The sequence below is a fragment of the Leptopilina boulardi genome, unplaced genomic scaffold, assembly GCF_019393585.1.
Source record: "Leptopilina boulardi isolate dan_hultmark-lab unplaced genomic scaffold, ZJU_Lbou_2.1 LbouV2_265, whole genome shotgun sequence".
NCBI classification, from domain to species: domain Eukaryota; kingdom Metazoa; phylum Arthropoda; class Insecta; order Hymenoptera; family Figitidae; genus Leptopilina; species Leptopilina boulardi.
In genome coordinates, this window is record NW_026137824.1 from 177377 (window position 1) to 194781 (window position 17405).

Genomic DNA, 17405 nt, shown 5'->3' on the forward strand with positions numbered 1-17405 from the left:
CTAAGACATCCACAAAATATCTATTGGATATTATATCGCAGGATATCCATGGGATATCCTCAGGATGTCCGTGGGATATTCTTAGGATATTCACGGGATATTTAATATCTCAACATATATTTTTAAAGGTTAAAATTGTTAAGCTAATATAATGAATTATAATATAATAAAAACAAAAATCTTATGAGCTTCTAATTTATTTTAAATGAAGATTTGAAACGCATTTTATAAAGTTTTTAAATAAACTCATGCACTTAATGTATAATTAATATTAATAGTTAAAATTATAAAATTTAATTCACAGAATATTCTCACTCGTAGTCTCATAATGACTTTAAAAACAGTATCCTGAGAATATCTTCTTGACATCCAGAAGATATACTGAGAATATCCTGAAAATATCTGTGGGATATCCTGACGATATCTATGGGATATCTGGAGGACATTTATGAAAGTCTATAGAGATATCCAGAAGATATCCTGTGGATATCCTCAGATATCCATGGGATATCCAAACCGCCGATTTTTTGGATATCCTTAAGAGATCCTTTTGATATCCATAGGACATCCCTAGGATATCTGCGGGATATTATCAATATATCCCAAGATATCTTGTGTTATTAGGATGTAGTTAATTTTATGTTCTTTAGGCTGCTTAAACAATAGCTAAATCGCTTTTAGGACTAGGCGATGCTAGCGCAACCATTGCCAACTGCCAAACATTTAAAAAAATACTTCGTCTTGGAAGAATTTTTTAATATTTTTATTTTCTTTAAAAAAACAACATTTTTTTTTGTAATTTCATTAATATTAACTAGCTAAAATTTTAGGAATAGTGCAACTCCTCACAACAAAAGGATATCCTGAGTATATCCTCAGGATATCCTAAACTAATGTAGGATATCCTGAAAACGTCCATAGGATATCCTTGGGTATCCTGAGGATATACTCAGAACATCCAAACCGCCGTTACGTAGGATATTTTTGGGATATCCTAAGGATATTCAAGGGATATCCTAGTGATATCGTGGGGATATTCTTGGGATAAACTTGGTATATCGTTAAAATATTCTAGAAATATCGCTAAGATCTCCCTAGGATATCATTATGATTCAAATTTTGACTATTTGAGATAGCGATTTTTTTTATACAAATCCCTCACAACAAAAGGATATTCAGGATATCCTTGGGACGTCCTGGGGATATCGATTTGTTTTCGGCGGTTTGGATATCCCTGGGATATCTTAGAGATGTCCATGGATATCCAGAGGATATCTTAGGGATATCCGAATCGCCAAAAGCAAATGGATATCCCCAGGACGTCCCAGGGATATCCTGAATATCCTTGTGTTGTGAGGGATAGGTTTCCCGTGATTGTCCTGAGGATATCCTTGGGACGTTCTAAGGATATCCACAGGATATCCTAATAATATCCGGGGAAATAATTAGGATATCCCTGGGACGTCCTAGGGACATCCTTAGATATCCCTGGAATATCCCTAGGATATCCTAACCGCCGCTACTTTGGATATCCTTAAAGTATCCTTAGGATATCCAAGGGATGTTTTTGGAATATCCTAGGATATCTGGTGCTGTGAGGGACACTTAAAATAAATTTTTTTGTATGTGCGCTCATCTTCTCATTCTAAAAAATTGTCTTCAAGACGATGCGATTTAGCTAATGTGAAATCAACCTTAGATGTGTGCATAGAAAAAAATTGGACTTATTTTTGTTGCAACTCATTTTGAATTGGGTATCAAATTGAATAAATGACAAACTTCAAGTTACCGCAAAAATGATCCTGATCGGAATTTCAGAATTCTAAATTTTGACAGCATTTGCAGAGTGATTTTGAATAACAATTATTTTTTCCTAATTTCAACAATAGTATAGAATGATTTTCTTTACCATTAGGAATATTTATAGTAATTTTTAAGTAAAAAAGATGAATTATTATTTATTTAAATAATAATTGATTTCATAAGTTTTCAAATTTAAAGCCAATTATTTAAGTTGGCTAAACTTTTTACTTAAAAAAACATATTTCTCTTTATTATACGCGATTACAAGCAGTTTTCAATCAAGATGAACAAGTCTAGCAAGTTTGGTAATTATTATATATTTTATGCATTTGTGCAAAATTATTTGTTATTTTAAAATATTTTTCGCCCTATTTCATATTCTCAAAATGTTTTTGCCTTGATACATTTTAGTGTAGTTTCAAATTTATCTTTTTCTAAATGTCTACTCCACCTCTTTTTTTTCCTAAAAACTTTCTTCCCTGATGAACACGTTTTTTTTTAAACTCACTTTCTTTTTTGTTCTTATTCTCATTCTATTTTCTGAGAGGGGATTTACACCTCTTTTTTTTTCTTAGACTTTTTTTTATCTATACCACCTCTAACTTTAACTCATCTTCTCCTTACTTCTATTTACTTTTTATTTTCGCTTCGTTTTTCTAATCTTTTTGCTTCCTCGTGGAGGAAGCTATGTAGTCCTTTCGTTTATAAAATTTTTAAAAATGGTGAAAACAAATTTTCCTCTATATATAGAAACATGTTATATGAGATCCTGATCAATTGTCCGGATGTATGTATGTGTGTGTGTGTGTGTGTGTGTGTGTGTGGTAGGCTTATTTAACACATTAATCTCTCAAAAATGACGAGAGGATTTTTAAAAATACCCCAAAAAAAAAATTTTATCGTCTTTTTTCCAAAAATTTTTTTTTAATTGAAAAAATTTTTAAATCGAAAAATTTAAGGTAATATATAATATAATCGTCTTCTTTATGTTAAGATGAATCGATTGATATATATATAAAATATAGATTTGATTGAAATTTAAAGAATTAATGAAAGTTAAAAAATCAAAAATTCTCATTTTAGCTAAAAAATGATGTGTTTATTTAAATTCATGTTTATATATGAAATAATTTTATTCCCTGCATTGAAACGAATTGGTTGGTATATATAAAGTATAGATTTGATTGAAAATTTGAGAATTAATAAAAATTGAAAAATCGAAAATTCATATTTTAGCTAAAAAATTTTGTGTTTTTTTAAAATTCAAGTTGATGAATAAAATAATTGTATTCCTTGCATTAAAACGAATCGATTCGTATATATAAAGTTTATGTTACACTCAAAATTAATTAAAATTTTCTTTATTTTTCAAAAAATTTAATTAATTTAAAACATTTTTAACTCGAAATTTTTTAAATCAATCAATTGAATTGGACAAATTCATTGCTTCCTTCACGAGGAAGCGAATTTTTTGCTTCACATAATGAGGAAGCATAATGTTTATGAAATAAACATAAAGGACCCCCTTCTTGTTTAAATTCTTTTTTTTTTCTTTTTTTTAAATCTCCTTTTTCTGAAATACATTTCTATTCTTTTACTGAATATATTTTTTGCCTCCTATCACCCTTTTTATTTTTATATCTCTTTTTCTTAAAATTTTTTCTGATTATCATCTTCTCTTTTATAAAGTGCTTGAATTTTCGAGTTATGAATATTAGAAAATTGGTTTTTTTTCAATGGTAGAATAATTCCGAAATTATTGAATTTAGCAATTTTTTTGTTCGTCATGTTCCTTAATACTTCATTTATTATATGCATATACCCGCAAGTGCGAAAACCAAAACGGCCCAATATTGGTACAGCATTATCAAATCAGGCACCAAGTCTTGGCAAACAATACTGGGCCGAATCTTGTGGTGTTAACTGCGGTTGGACTTCGGCAACCAAGTATCGGAACGCCATTACTGGGACAATCTTTGCTGCCATTAGTGGCCCAGTATTGTCAAAGTTTAAAAAAGTTTAAAAAATTATAATTATTAATTAATTAACTAATTAATTCATTATTAGGGGTAAGCGGTACAGTTGTTGCCCCCCTCACAGTGATTGCCACCATTACATTACAAACAGAAATAATAACGAAATTTACATATAATATTTTGTTTTATTTATTTATATAAATTCTACAGAATATTCTGCTAATAGTGTAAAAAGATTTTTATTCTTTGACTCACTATTATGAAAATAATAGCACTTTTCGAGAACAGTGTCCTTAGCTCTTTGAAATTTTGTCAATTTAGTTGTAAATTTGCAAGGTTAGTGGTGATACTTTCTTTGACTTTTTAACGAAAAAATTATACATATCATTATTATTTTTTAATTATATGCATGAAAATAAGTTTAATAATAAGTAAAAAAATTTGTTTTAACGTAATTTGACTCGATTTACCGAAAGTTATAGAGAACAACTACTATCTTGCAATTAATAACAAATAACAGTCATTGCCCTTTTGGTTATTATGTCATTTTTCAGTGATTAACCGTTTATTTTCAAGACTTTTTTGAGATAAGTATTTTTAATTTTTCGACGTTTTTTCATATTTGGTGAATTAATTTTTAAAAATAAAGATGTAATTAGAGCCGCAGCATGTATTAGAATGATTTGTAATATTTTATTAACAATTTTTTAATATGAAGTATGATTTTAGGCTATCGAAAAAATGCCGAAGGTAAAAAAAGGTGTTTCGTATATGCTTCTTTAAGCAATGAAAAACTTCAAAATCATGTAATCATTATATCAAATCAAAGTAGCCAAAAATAATTTTTATTTTTACAATTGAGTCAGATTCGACAATTTTCCCAATTTTTTAGGTTAATAGTATTATTTACACTTAAAAGTCATATTTAATGAATCTTATTATTGTTAATAAAAAAAATTATTTTAAAAATTACTTCTTCTTTATTAATTTCAAATTATATTCATTCTTTAATAAATTATGCAAAATTTATAATTTACATTACTATTTTATGTCTAGTGGGCAATCATTGTAAATTTGATGGTCAATCACTGTAAAAATAATGACAATCACTATTTTTTCTGTCATGTGAAGATTTTTTTATTTTTTTTTTAAATTTATACTAATATTAAATAAACAATTCATTATTATTTTCAGATTAATGCAATATTTTAATTTCTTTACAAATGGTTTCATTTCTCATTTCGATAATTAAACATTTGTAATTTGTATAAATATATCCCCTTTTTGCTTATACTGGCAATCACTGTACCGTTTACCCCTATACATTTATAATTCAAGACCTGACAGAAATTGTTTAAACATTTGAAAATTTGTAACGCTCGCGGGAACCGAACTCGCAACCTAACGCACCGAAATCTAACACACGTTAACCACTACACTATACGCGGATATGGGAATCTCAACACAAGAATGTTTTGATAAGCTGCATTTGAGGAACATTTCAGCCGTTAATGCGCCATTACTGGGCCAAAATTTGTACCAACTTTGGAAAAAGTGACTTGTCAAAATAAATTTAACATTTCAGCCGTCAATGGGCCAATACTGACTCACTAATGGGACAGTGTTCGCCTCAATTATAGCAAATTGAAGTAACCGAAAATCTGTGCCAATATTGGCCCAGTAATGGGACAGAGTTCGGCCCAATAATGTTAAATTAGAGTAATCGTGAATCGGTGCCAATATTGGCCCAATAATGGCACGGAGTACGGCCCAAAAATGGCAGATTAGAGTAACTGAGAATCGGTGCCAATATTGGCCCAATTATGGCAAATTGGAGTATCCAAGAATCGGTGCCAATATTGGCCTAGTAATGGGACAGAGTTTGTCCCAATAATGGCAAATCAGAGTAACCGAGAATCGGTGCCAAGATTGGCCAATAATGGGACGAATTAATCGCCAGTACTGGTCCAGTAACGTTTGCCGTACTTCGGCAGACATTACTGGGCCAATGTTGGGACGTATTGGCAGTCTTGGCATTTCGCACATGCATGTGCGAAATATATACCCATGGGTATATATATATATATATATATATATAAAAGCATATTGTATTATTTCTTCTCATCTTCGAAACAAAGAAGAAGTAGTTCTTTTTTTATGTTCTTTATGTCTCGTTTTCTTGATATTATCATTTTGTGCTGCGCTTCATATTTTATTTCTTCTTTCTTTTTCGTTTATATTTTTTACCTTTTTTTTCATCTATCTTGTATTATTATTTTCTGTTTTCTAAACCCTTTTCTTGTCTGTATATTTTCCTTCTTTCATTATCCACACAATATTCATATATATGTACGAGTCAGACTTCAAATAAAAGACAGTTAATAAGTAATATTGTCCTTATATGTTTGCATTTAAAATTTTCAATAACATCACGAAATATTTATTTTAGTATATTCTCAATCGCGTCAACATCCATTTTGTCTGTATTCTGTATATTTTCTCCCTTTTCATATATTCTTTGAATATAAGCATTTTTTGAATTTGTATAAAAAAAATACGAAGCACAAAATTTATAAAAAAAATATTTAAAAAATATATCTCTACAACCAAAAAAAAAATTTTTTTTTAAATAAACAATTTTTTTTCACTCTATATCAATAATATTAGAATTTTTTTTTACTCTGGTAACGGGAAATTTACATGACGGGTCATTTTAACTAAAAATGTTTGATAATCAAAAACGTAGTTCTTTTATTTAAAGAATTTTTTTTTATTTATTTAATTTTATTTTGAAATTATTTACAATCTTCTTTTTTTATTTTCAAGTTAAATTTATTTTTAATGAAACAAATCAAAGAAACTGATTTTTTTAAATTAGCAAAAACTTTATTCTGTCTGTATAATTTTTATTTTGTCCCCATTTTCTATATTTTTATGATTTTAAAAATTAGGAAATCATTTTTAATTGAATATTGCTTCCTCATGGAGAAAGTATTGTAATACCGAGTTAAATTAAACAAAATAATCCAAACGTCATTCAATAAACATTTACTCGTACTTTTAACTACATGGATTTTCTGTTAACATTAATTATAATATAATATTTTATTATTATTATTATTTAATTATTAAAATTTCTTATAATAATTAGGTATAGTCAAATAAAACAAGTGAAACTTTTTATGAGAAAAGTTGTGGGAAAGAAAAACTAAAAATATTTTTAATTGCATCATGTCTGTTAATTTAGTTTTTCATTCTTTATATATATATATATATATATATATATATATATATATATATATATATATATATATATGACACCTATACATATTTTACACACCTCTTAATAAAATAATGAACCTCTCCGAGTTCTCTAAACTCGAAAATATAAATAATTAAATTCAACAAAATTATATACTAGACGCATGAATAATATCTAAAATTAATTTGTTAGAATTTTTAATTAATAGAATTTCATTAAATTGAATTTTCTTTTAGTCGAATTTTTATTTGTTCTGAATTATTTTTTGATATAGAATTTTCATTAAAGAATTTTTAATTAACCGAAAATTTTTAACATAATTTTCTAAGTATTTTGTTAAATAATAATAATTCGAACAAATGAAAATTCGTCAAAAATTTCTAAAAACAAGTTGTAAATACAGATGTTCATTACATGAACATTTTGCTTCCTCTTTACGATCAGCAAAAAAATTTGCTTCCTCGTGGAGAAAGCAAAATTTTATAGCCAAAATGTGAATTTTTGATTTTTTAACTTTCATTAATTCTTTAAATTTACCTCGAATGTATACTTTATATATATCGATCGATTCGTCTTGACGTAAGGAATACGATTTTATTATATATACCCTCACAACAAAAGGATATCCTGAGGATATCCTGAAAACGTAGGATATCCTAGGATATCCTGAAGATATCCAAAGAACATCCAAACCGTCGTAACGTAGGATATTTTTGGGATATCATGGGGATATACTGAGGATATCCTGGGATATCTTGAGGATATCCTGAGGATATCTTGGGGATATCCTGAGGATATTTTAGGGATATCCCTGGGATATTCCAGGGATATTCTTGTGGGGATATCGTGGGGATATTCTTGGGATAAACTTGGTATATCGTTCAAATATTTCAGAAATATCGCTAAGATCTCCCTAGGATATCATTATATGATTCAAATTTTGACTATTTGAGATAGCGATTTTTTGATACAAATAGTTAGCGCTTAAGTTGGTTTCAAGAGATTTTTTAAAGAAAAAGTAGAAAAAAGAATTCTTGTAGACAAGCCCTAACAGCAACAGATATTTTAGGATATCCGACGGACATCTTAGTCGTATCCGGAAATTAGGATATCCCTAGGATATTCATAGGATATTAACGGATATCCTTGGGAGATCCTATGGATATCCTAATCGACGGTTATCTATGGGACGTCTGTAGGATATCCTAAATATCCGGAAGCTGTTAGGGAGGTAAATCATTTTAGATATAGACATACTGTGGATATTCTTAGGACGTCCTAAGGACATCCCTAATTATTCCAGGGATATCCTTGGGATATCCTTAGGACGTCCTGAGGATATCCTAATAATATCCGGGGAAATGATTAGGATATCCCTGGGACGTCCTAGGGACATCCTTAGATATCCCTGGGATATCCCTAAGATATCCTAACCGCCGCTACTTTGGATATCCTTAAAGTATCCTTAGGATATCCCTGGGGTATCCCTAGGATATCCAAGGGATGTTTTTGGAAAATCCTAGGATATCTGGTGCTGTGAGGGTAACCTTAAATTTTTCTATTTAAAATTTTTTTCGATTAAAAAAAAATTTTTGGAAAAAAGACGATAAAATTTTTTTTTTTGGGGTATTTTTCAAAATCCTTTGGTCAGATTTGAGGTAGTAATATGATAAATGAGCCTACCAAATTTTATTTAAATCCATTAAAACCTGTTAAAGTTATCTTCTAAACAAAAAAGGGATCCACACACACACACATACATACATCCGGACAATTGATCAGGATCTCATATAACATGTTTCTATAAAGAAAAAAATTTGTTTCCGCCACTTTGAAAAGTTTTATAAACGAAAGGACTACAAAGCTTCCTCCATGAGGAAGCAAAAAATGTTTATTTTTGTTTCTTTGCTATATATAAAAAGAGAAATACTTGATATATCAGCACTAAATTTCCAAAAACAACTTTTTATTATATCCACCACTTTTAATTAGTGAAAATTCATAAATTCAAAAGAAATCTTTCTATTCTTTTCATCTTTGTAATATTATTCGTTGACTTTATAGACTGTGTGAAAATATATATTGTACATGCATTTATGTATATGTATTCAGACTCATGCATAATGGCAATGTACATGAAATATCCATGATATTTTTTCTTTTTCTATATACCATATATATCATTTAACTGAAAAAGAATCTTCTTAAGGGAGATTTGTATCATTGGATATTGCTACTTACGTAATTTTGAATGATGAAATTGCTTCAACATTTCAAATTTATAAATTGTAAGAAAAATAGGTATATAGCATTTGTTTCTTATATTTGGAAAAATATTTTTCAAATAAAATTATCTAAAAATTAATATTCATAAACGAAATAATTTTAATAAATTATAACTAATAATTAATCCTTAACTGGCACTATTATGGGTCCAGTAGACCTGAGCATTTTTTTCGAGCTCAAATTAATTGAATGTGTATATTTTTTATATTTTTTATATTTTAATATATTAGTTTGACATATATTCTTAGTAATTTTCTAAGTTTTTTGATAAAATAATAATAATTATATAATTCGATACAAAATAATAAATTAGCTTCAAACATGAATAATTATAAATTTTTAATTTTAACCTAAAAAGTCACATTTTATTCTGCAAAATAAATACCTTTTTTGCAAGTCCTGCTGTTGTATGGTAATTTTTTCTTTAAAGAATAACACATGAAGAGTATAACCTTCAATTTTTAAGTTAAAATATTAAAATTTAAATAGCTCATGAATTTTTAAGTAAAAACACGCAAATTTTTTATTTTTATTTTTCACAATTTTTTTTAACTAACTTGAAATAAATTAATCCCTATAAAACTTATGAAATTTTAAAAAACACATCACCCTCATAACAAAATCTCTAGGATATCCATGGGATATCCATATCAATGGTCGATATCCTAGAATGGTCCCCAGGATATTTTGGGACATCAAAAGGACATCCATAGGATATCCACATGATATCCCTAAAACATCCACAAAATATCTATTGGATATTATATCGCAGGATATGCATGGAATATCCTCAGGATGTCCGTGGGATATCCTCAGGATATCCATGGAATATCCTCAGGATGTCCGTGGGATATTCAGGGGATATTTAATATCTCAACATATATTTTTAAAGGTTAAAATTGTTAAGCTAATATAATGAATAATAATATAATAAAAACAAAAATCTTATGAGCTTCTAATTTATTTTAAATGAAGATTTGAAACGCATTTTTCAAATTTTTTAAATAAACTCATGCACTTAATGTATCCTGAGAATATCTTCTTGACATCCAGAAGATATACTGAGAATATCCTGAAAATATCTGTGGGATATCCTGACGATATCTATTGGATATCCTGATGATATCTATGGGATATCTGGAGGACATTTATGAAAGTCTATAGAGATATCCAGAAGATATCATGTGGATATCCAAAGGATATCCAAACCGCCGATTTTTTGGATATCCTTAAGAGATCCTTTTGATATCCCTGGGATATCTGCGGGATATTACCAATATATCCCAAGATATCTTGTGTTATTAGGGCATAAGCTACCTCAGATTAAATTTTTGTGCAAAAATATTCAATACAGGCTTTACAATACACGTTTGAATACGTCGGGTCCAGTAGACCCATTGTGCCATTTACGTTCGAACGCGGAATTGTGCCAGTTAAGGATTAATACTAAAATAAAAATAGAAATATTTCTATTAAACAAATAGAAATGTAAAAAAAAATTTTTAAAAATTTAACTTTGCGAAAAGTTAATACCATACAAATACATACATACATGCAGTTTATTTGATTCAAATAAAAGTTATTTGGTTCAAGTAAATATTTATTTGATAATAGTCAAGTAACCGATTATTTGAATCAAATAAATTTTTTTTTTTAGCATAAATTTTTAGAAAATAATATGTAATTTGAATTTTTCTTTTAAAATATAGTTTTTAACCAATAATACTCACCAATAAGAGAAAATACTCCACAAAAAATTCCAAGATCTCTATTCCCCAGGAGCATTTGATCCTGTCCTTGTTGGAGTTTTTTTCTTTTTAGTATTGCCTCGCATATTCCCACTCCCAGGATTCCGGAATAGAATGTTGCGAATCCTGCTACACCTGGTATGTAGAGACCCATTATGGATTTCTGAAATAAAAAAAAAAGTTTCTATATAAGTTTACATTTATGTATAAATATAATATATCTTTAATTTATATATTCCATATTGGAAAGTTACTGCATTCTTTTTTTTGAGAATTTTTCGTTCTACTATATATATATAATAAAATAAAACTTTTTAATCTATTAAATAAATCAAAATTTATTATTTTCCTTTTTTGTTAACTAAGACTTTTCAAAAAGTCGCAAATAATTTTTTTTTTAAATCAAAATTTTCCTATATTTTTTAAGTTTCTAATTATAAAGATGAAATTTGCAAAATTTATTTTTCATTTATAAAGTTTTTTAAAAAAAAAAATTAAATAAAAATTTCATTTAAAAGTACTATTTGTTTTTTATACCCCACTTGGAAAGATTCCCCGGAAAGTGCCCCATGGAGATTCTATCAGAATTCCGCCGGAACTTCCAACGTAATTCCGTCGGAATTCCATCGGAGTTCCAAAGAATTTCCGATGGGATTCCGACGGAATTCCGATTAATTTGTTTCAAAATTTTTAGAGTCCTAATTCCGTCAGAATTCCGTCGGAATCCCATCGGAAATTCTTTCATTCTCTTTTCATTTCTTCAAAATTTGTATTTAACGGAATTTCCATATGTAATCAATTTTTCATGTAGCATAAGTTTTATTTAACCAAAATGTCATTTGTCAGAATTTTGATTTTATTGAATTCTTATTTTACAGAATTATTACAGCCATGTACTCCAAAAGCGGAGAGAGAAATTTTATTTAAAAAGAAAACCTATAAAGAGATAGTTGAATTTATTTATGAGAAATTCGGAAAAAAAGAAGAAAAGAAAAATACAATGGTGTATTTAAGGCCATGTCCAAGTGAGGCAGCGCCATCTACATTGATACTAAAATTTTGGAAAATTTTCAACAGCCTTTTCTTGAAAACAAGATGGTAAAATGCTTATTCCTTTATGGATAATTGATTATTGGCAAGATATATACCAGCTAAAACTTTTTTTGAGTTAAAATAATGAAAAAAATTTCATGTCAATAAATTAAATATGAGCACTTTTTTCACAAAAACTGTAACAGTACTTTCTCAGAAATTACAATCAAAAATGCAATTTCCATTTGGAAAATTAATAAACGCTAAAAAATACACCACCTAAGATTTACCAATCACGAAAATAACAAAAAAAAAAATTTTATTAAATATTTAACATATTGATACTGCTTTACTGATTGTGACAGCCCTTTGGTAGATTATGTATTTCAGGTGGTTAACAACAGCGCCAATCTCCTCCTTTCGGCAAAACAGCGAAACGTCTGCCAAACTTGCCAAACGGCTGTCATAATGAGTAAAATATGTTATGTTAAAAAACTTTTTTTTTGTTATTTTCGTGATTGGTAAATCTTAGGTCGTGTATTTTTTAGCGTTTATTAATTTTCCAAATGGAAATTGCATTTTTGATTGTAATTTCTGAGAAAGTACTGTTACAGTTTTTGTGAAAAAAGTGCTCATATTTAATTTATTGACATGAAATTTTTTTTATTATTTTAATAACTCAAAAAAAATTTTTAATTTATCGAATCTCCATTTGTCAGAATTTTTATTTACACGAATTGTTATTTGATAGAATTCCTAAAACAGCGAATTTTCATTTAATAGAAATTACAAATGGCCGAACAAACAAACGTCAGAAAGATTTCGGCGCAGTTTTTCAAATGGACCAATCAGAAATTATTAAGAAAATTGTGATTGGTTTATTTTAAAACTAGCGCCGAAATCTTTCTAACGCTTGCTTGTTCGGACATTTGTAATTTCTATCAAATGGAAATTCTCTGTTTTAGGGATTCTATTAAATATAAAAATTCGTGTAAATAAAAATTCTGACACATGGAGATTCGATAGTTTAAAAATTCTGACGTTATACAATTCGAATCACTAAAATTCTGCTGAATGAGAATTTTGATAAATTAAAATTGGTTTAAATTGTAATTCTATAAAATAAAAAGTTGGATAACAAAAAAATTTGGTAAAATAAAAATTATATTAAATTAAAATTCGGTACCTAAAAACTATATGTTAAATAAAATTTCGTTTACAAAGAAAGTAATTCAAATACTAATTCGAAAAATGAAAATTCGTCAAAATAGAATTTCTATCAAATGAAATTCATACAAATGAAAATTCTAGCTAATGATTTTTATGAGATAATCATGCGCCCCACATTTTTTGTTCAGGAGGTCAAAAACTACAAAATTACAAAGTTTCAAGAAATTTCACCGGACCCCAAATTCCCATGTATATGGTGCGGTGTTCTTTGTACACTTATTTAGCATCACTATCATTACAATTTACCGAATTCTGAAAAAAAATCCGAGACATGAATAAAAAATTTATAATATTAATTTTTTCTGATATTAATAAATAAAAATTCTCCCAATCATATATGTGATACGCTTTCAGGTAAAAGGGACCTAAGAAGCAAATCATTTTAAGGTTATGTTTATCTATGTTTTAGCTTGATTGAAAGTTTCTGTTTAATTATTAAAAATTAAAATCGCAGTGTTTATTGAATATTAATTTTGCATGTAATGAAAACTTAAACATGAATAGTTTATATTGTCACTGGAATATTTCCTAAATGTCAATGTGGAATTTACCCGTAAGGTGGATTATTATAATTTTCCTAGAAGATCATTATCTTTTTTAAATTATTGATAATTTAAAGATATACAAGAGAACTAAAAGCAACAAAATATGATAACTGGAAAGAAATAATTCGCATTTTATATAATTCAAATCGTTCAGTCGAGGGGCGCAAGTTTGCAGAAATATAAATTAAACAGTTTTTGATGAACGAATAATGAATGTGTATATGTATATACTGAAAACTAGTGAGAGTAACTGCAGAAAATTCACATGGGATGATGATGATATATATAGTGAAAAGCTTTTCTCAGCTCAGAATCTCGGAAATTACGAAAGAGCAGACCTACAAGTGCCAAAGTTGAAGTTGAAGTGGGTAAAGTCTGGACCAGGTGCAGTCTTACTGATGATTATATGCCAGACTGTTAAAAAAGTACATTAAAAATTTTTACGACACGAAAATGAACTATTCATTCTTATATATATATATACGGTGAAAAAAATTTATAAACTAATTATACAAGAAACTCGATAAAAGAAAAAAGTTCATTCACATTTTTCGATGGAAATCACTTAATTTCGTTTAAATTATATATATTAACATAATTATTATTATTTATTATACTACTAAATTTACTAGGCATTATCGCTTCCTCATGGAGAAAGCATTGTAATACCAAAATTTTTCGAACTCGATTTTTTGATTTCTCTTTATGTTTTATTCGACCTCAGCAATCCAAAAATCACATTTTTAAAAAATTCATATAAATATCTCGAATACTATAACAGCTAAAAGGATAATTTTTTTTTAAATTGTAATTTTTACTAGCAGCTAAACAATTGAGGTTCCAATTCATTATATTATATAAAGCTTTCAATAATAAATTTTATTAAATTGATATTTAATATTTGTTTAATATGTGAAATAAATGCACGAGTTTTGTGTTGAATGTACGTAATATGTATATATGGGCAAATCCACAAAACTTTTAACTTTCAAGAAAAAAAATTTTCTTTTTTTTCATTTGCTGACACATTGATGTCACTTTGTATACATACGTTTAAGTACATTTTAGCACTACAAATTCATATGCGTGATTCATTTTTAGCTCACGCCGTCAATTTTTAACTCTTTAAACCCTTTAATGTTAATAAATTACATATAAAATTGAAAAATTCAATTTTTTTTTATTTTTGATATCGGAGTGCTTTCCAAAGTATTTTCGTCCTCTGAACACGATTCTGGCACCCAAATTTGCATAGCACGTCAGGATTTTGAGAAAAGAGGGGGTAAAGAATCCAAAAAAGTGTTTTCAGCATGTTCTTAACTTAATAAAATTTATTTCACTCAAAATCCTTAAGGCCAGGTCCAAGTGAGGCAGCGCCATCTACATTGAAACTAAAATTTTGGAAAATTTTCAACAGCCTTTTCTTGAAAACAAGAAGGTAAAATGCTTTTTCCTTTATGGATAATTAATTATTGGCAAGATATACACCAGCTAAAACTTTTTTTGAGTTAAAATAATAAAAAAAATTTCATGTCGATAAATTAAATATGAGCACTTTTTTCACAAAAACTGTAACAGTACTTTCTCAGAAATTACAATCAAAAATGCAATTTCCATTTGGAAAATTAATAAACGCTAAAAAATGCCCGACCTAATATTTACCAATCACGAAAATAACAATAAAAAGTAATTTAACATAACATATTTTACTCATTATGACAGCCGTTTGGCAGGTTATATATGTCAACAGACGTTTCGCAGTTTTGCCGAAAGGAGGAGATTGGCGCTGTTGCTAACCACCTGAAATACATAATCTACCAAAGGGCTGTCACAATCAGTAAAGCAGTATCAATATGTTAAATATTTAATAAAATTTTTTTTTTTGTTATTTTTGTGATTGGTAAATCTTAGGTGGTGTATTTTTTAGCGTTTATTAATTTTCCAAATGGAAATTGCATTTTTGATTGTAATTTCTGAGAAAGTACTGTTACAGTTTTTGTGAAAAAAGTGCTCATATTTAATTTATTGACATGAAATTTTTTTTATTATTTTAACTCAAAAAAAGTTTTAGCTGGTGTATATCTTGCCAATAATCAATTATCCATAAAGGAAAAAGCATTTTACCATCTTGTTTTCAAGAAAAGGCTGTTGAAAATTTTCCAAAATTTTAGTATCAATGTAGATGGCGCTGCCTCACTTGGACCTGCCCTTAAGCGGCGTTTTTGTGTTCAAATATATATGTATGAAAATGTTTCAATCACACCATAGATTGACCTGTTTAAAGCAAAAATGCAGTTGTGCCTTTCAAAAATGTATAAATTTAAATGAAATCACGATTTTTATTATCATTTTTAAATTGTTGCCACAGTAATACAATTAGAGGCACATCATTGAATAAGGTCTTAAAATTTTTGTTTCTTCATCACCTTTTAAGAAATGCATTGAACTTTTATTTTTATCCAACACCGTAATAAATATTTTCATAAGAAGACGTTGAATTGAATTTTTTAAAAAGTGCTATCACTCAATCAATCGTATTTTTAGTTTTAGTGGTGGCACACTAATAGGATAGTGAAAATTTTTTGACAAAATATGTCTGTTAGATATTTCCATAGTAGCTGAAGTGATATTTTACACGCCGCAAAAATAAAAACGTTAAGAATTTATAAACTTTTTCAAGAAATTCAAATGAAATTTAAGCATTTTTTCCCTTTTTTAACTTATAAAACTAATTGTCAAATAAATATATTTTGTTCTAATACTGTACGTAAATGTTCCTTTGTATATAATTTGGCAAAAAAAAACAAATTATACCCAAAGTTTTAATTTAAAATATTTTTAAGTGTTCGATTCGAGAATCACAAAAGTTAAAAGTTTCGTGGATTTGCCCATATATAATTAAAAGATTTCCAATTTAGGTCAACAGAGTCTCGAAGGTAATTTATTTAAAACATCTGAAATTAGGACGCCAGTGAATTATTTCAGTTGTAATGGTACTGAAAAATAAATTATTGTTTCTTTCACTCTATCTGTTATATATTTACATTATATATAAATATCAAAAAACTAAGAACATATAAAGAATATTAAATACTGTTATTGATCTAATTAGTAACGTTCTATTTAGGATATTTATATATATATATTTTTAATCTTTACATTTTTATTATTTGATTTAACAAAATTGTGGTCAGAGTATACAAGGCTCGTATATTTAATAATCTTAATTTTCACTAATTTTCACTTAATTTTTTCACTAAACTTTGCAATTAAATATTCCAAATATTGCAAGTAAATATTTACTAAATTTTCAGCATAGTTTCGGTGCTGTGGGGGTAGAATATGAGTTAGAAATAAAAAAAAAATGGTGAAAACTGTCAAAAAATAAAAAAATCATAAAATAGGTGACTTTAAACAAAATCTAACAAGGCTCTGATAAGTTTTTCCCTAGGTATCACTGAAAAATTTTTGATGCAGCTACTGCTCCAAACGAAAAATTTCTATATTCAATTAACTTAATAGG

At 27.8% G+C, this 17405-nt stretch overlaps 1 protein-coding gene across 1 annotated transcript in view; it reads right to left on the minus strand.

Moving 5' to 3' along the window:
- The window catches only part of LOC127281085 (high-affinity choline transporter 1-like), a 45471-nt gene that overhangs the window by 13330 nt on the left and 14736 nt on the right, over positions 1-17405 (minus strand). Inside the window, exon 2 of the mRNA XM_051304577.1 lies at positions 11058-11238. Coding sequence (XP_051160534.1) covers positions 11058-11229 — 172 coding nt within the window. The 5' untranslated portion in view covers positions 11230-11238. The remainder of the gene's footprint in view (positions 1-11057; positions 11239-17405) is intronic.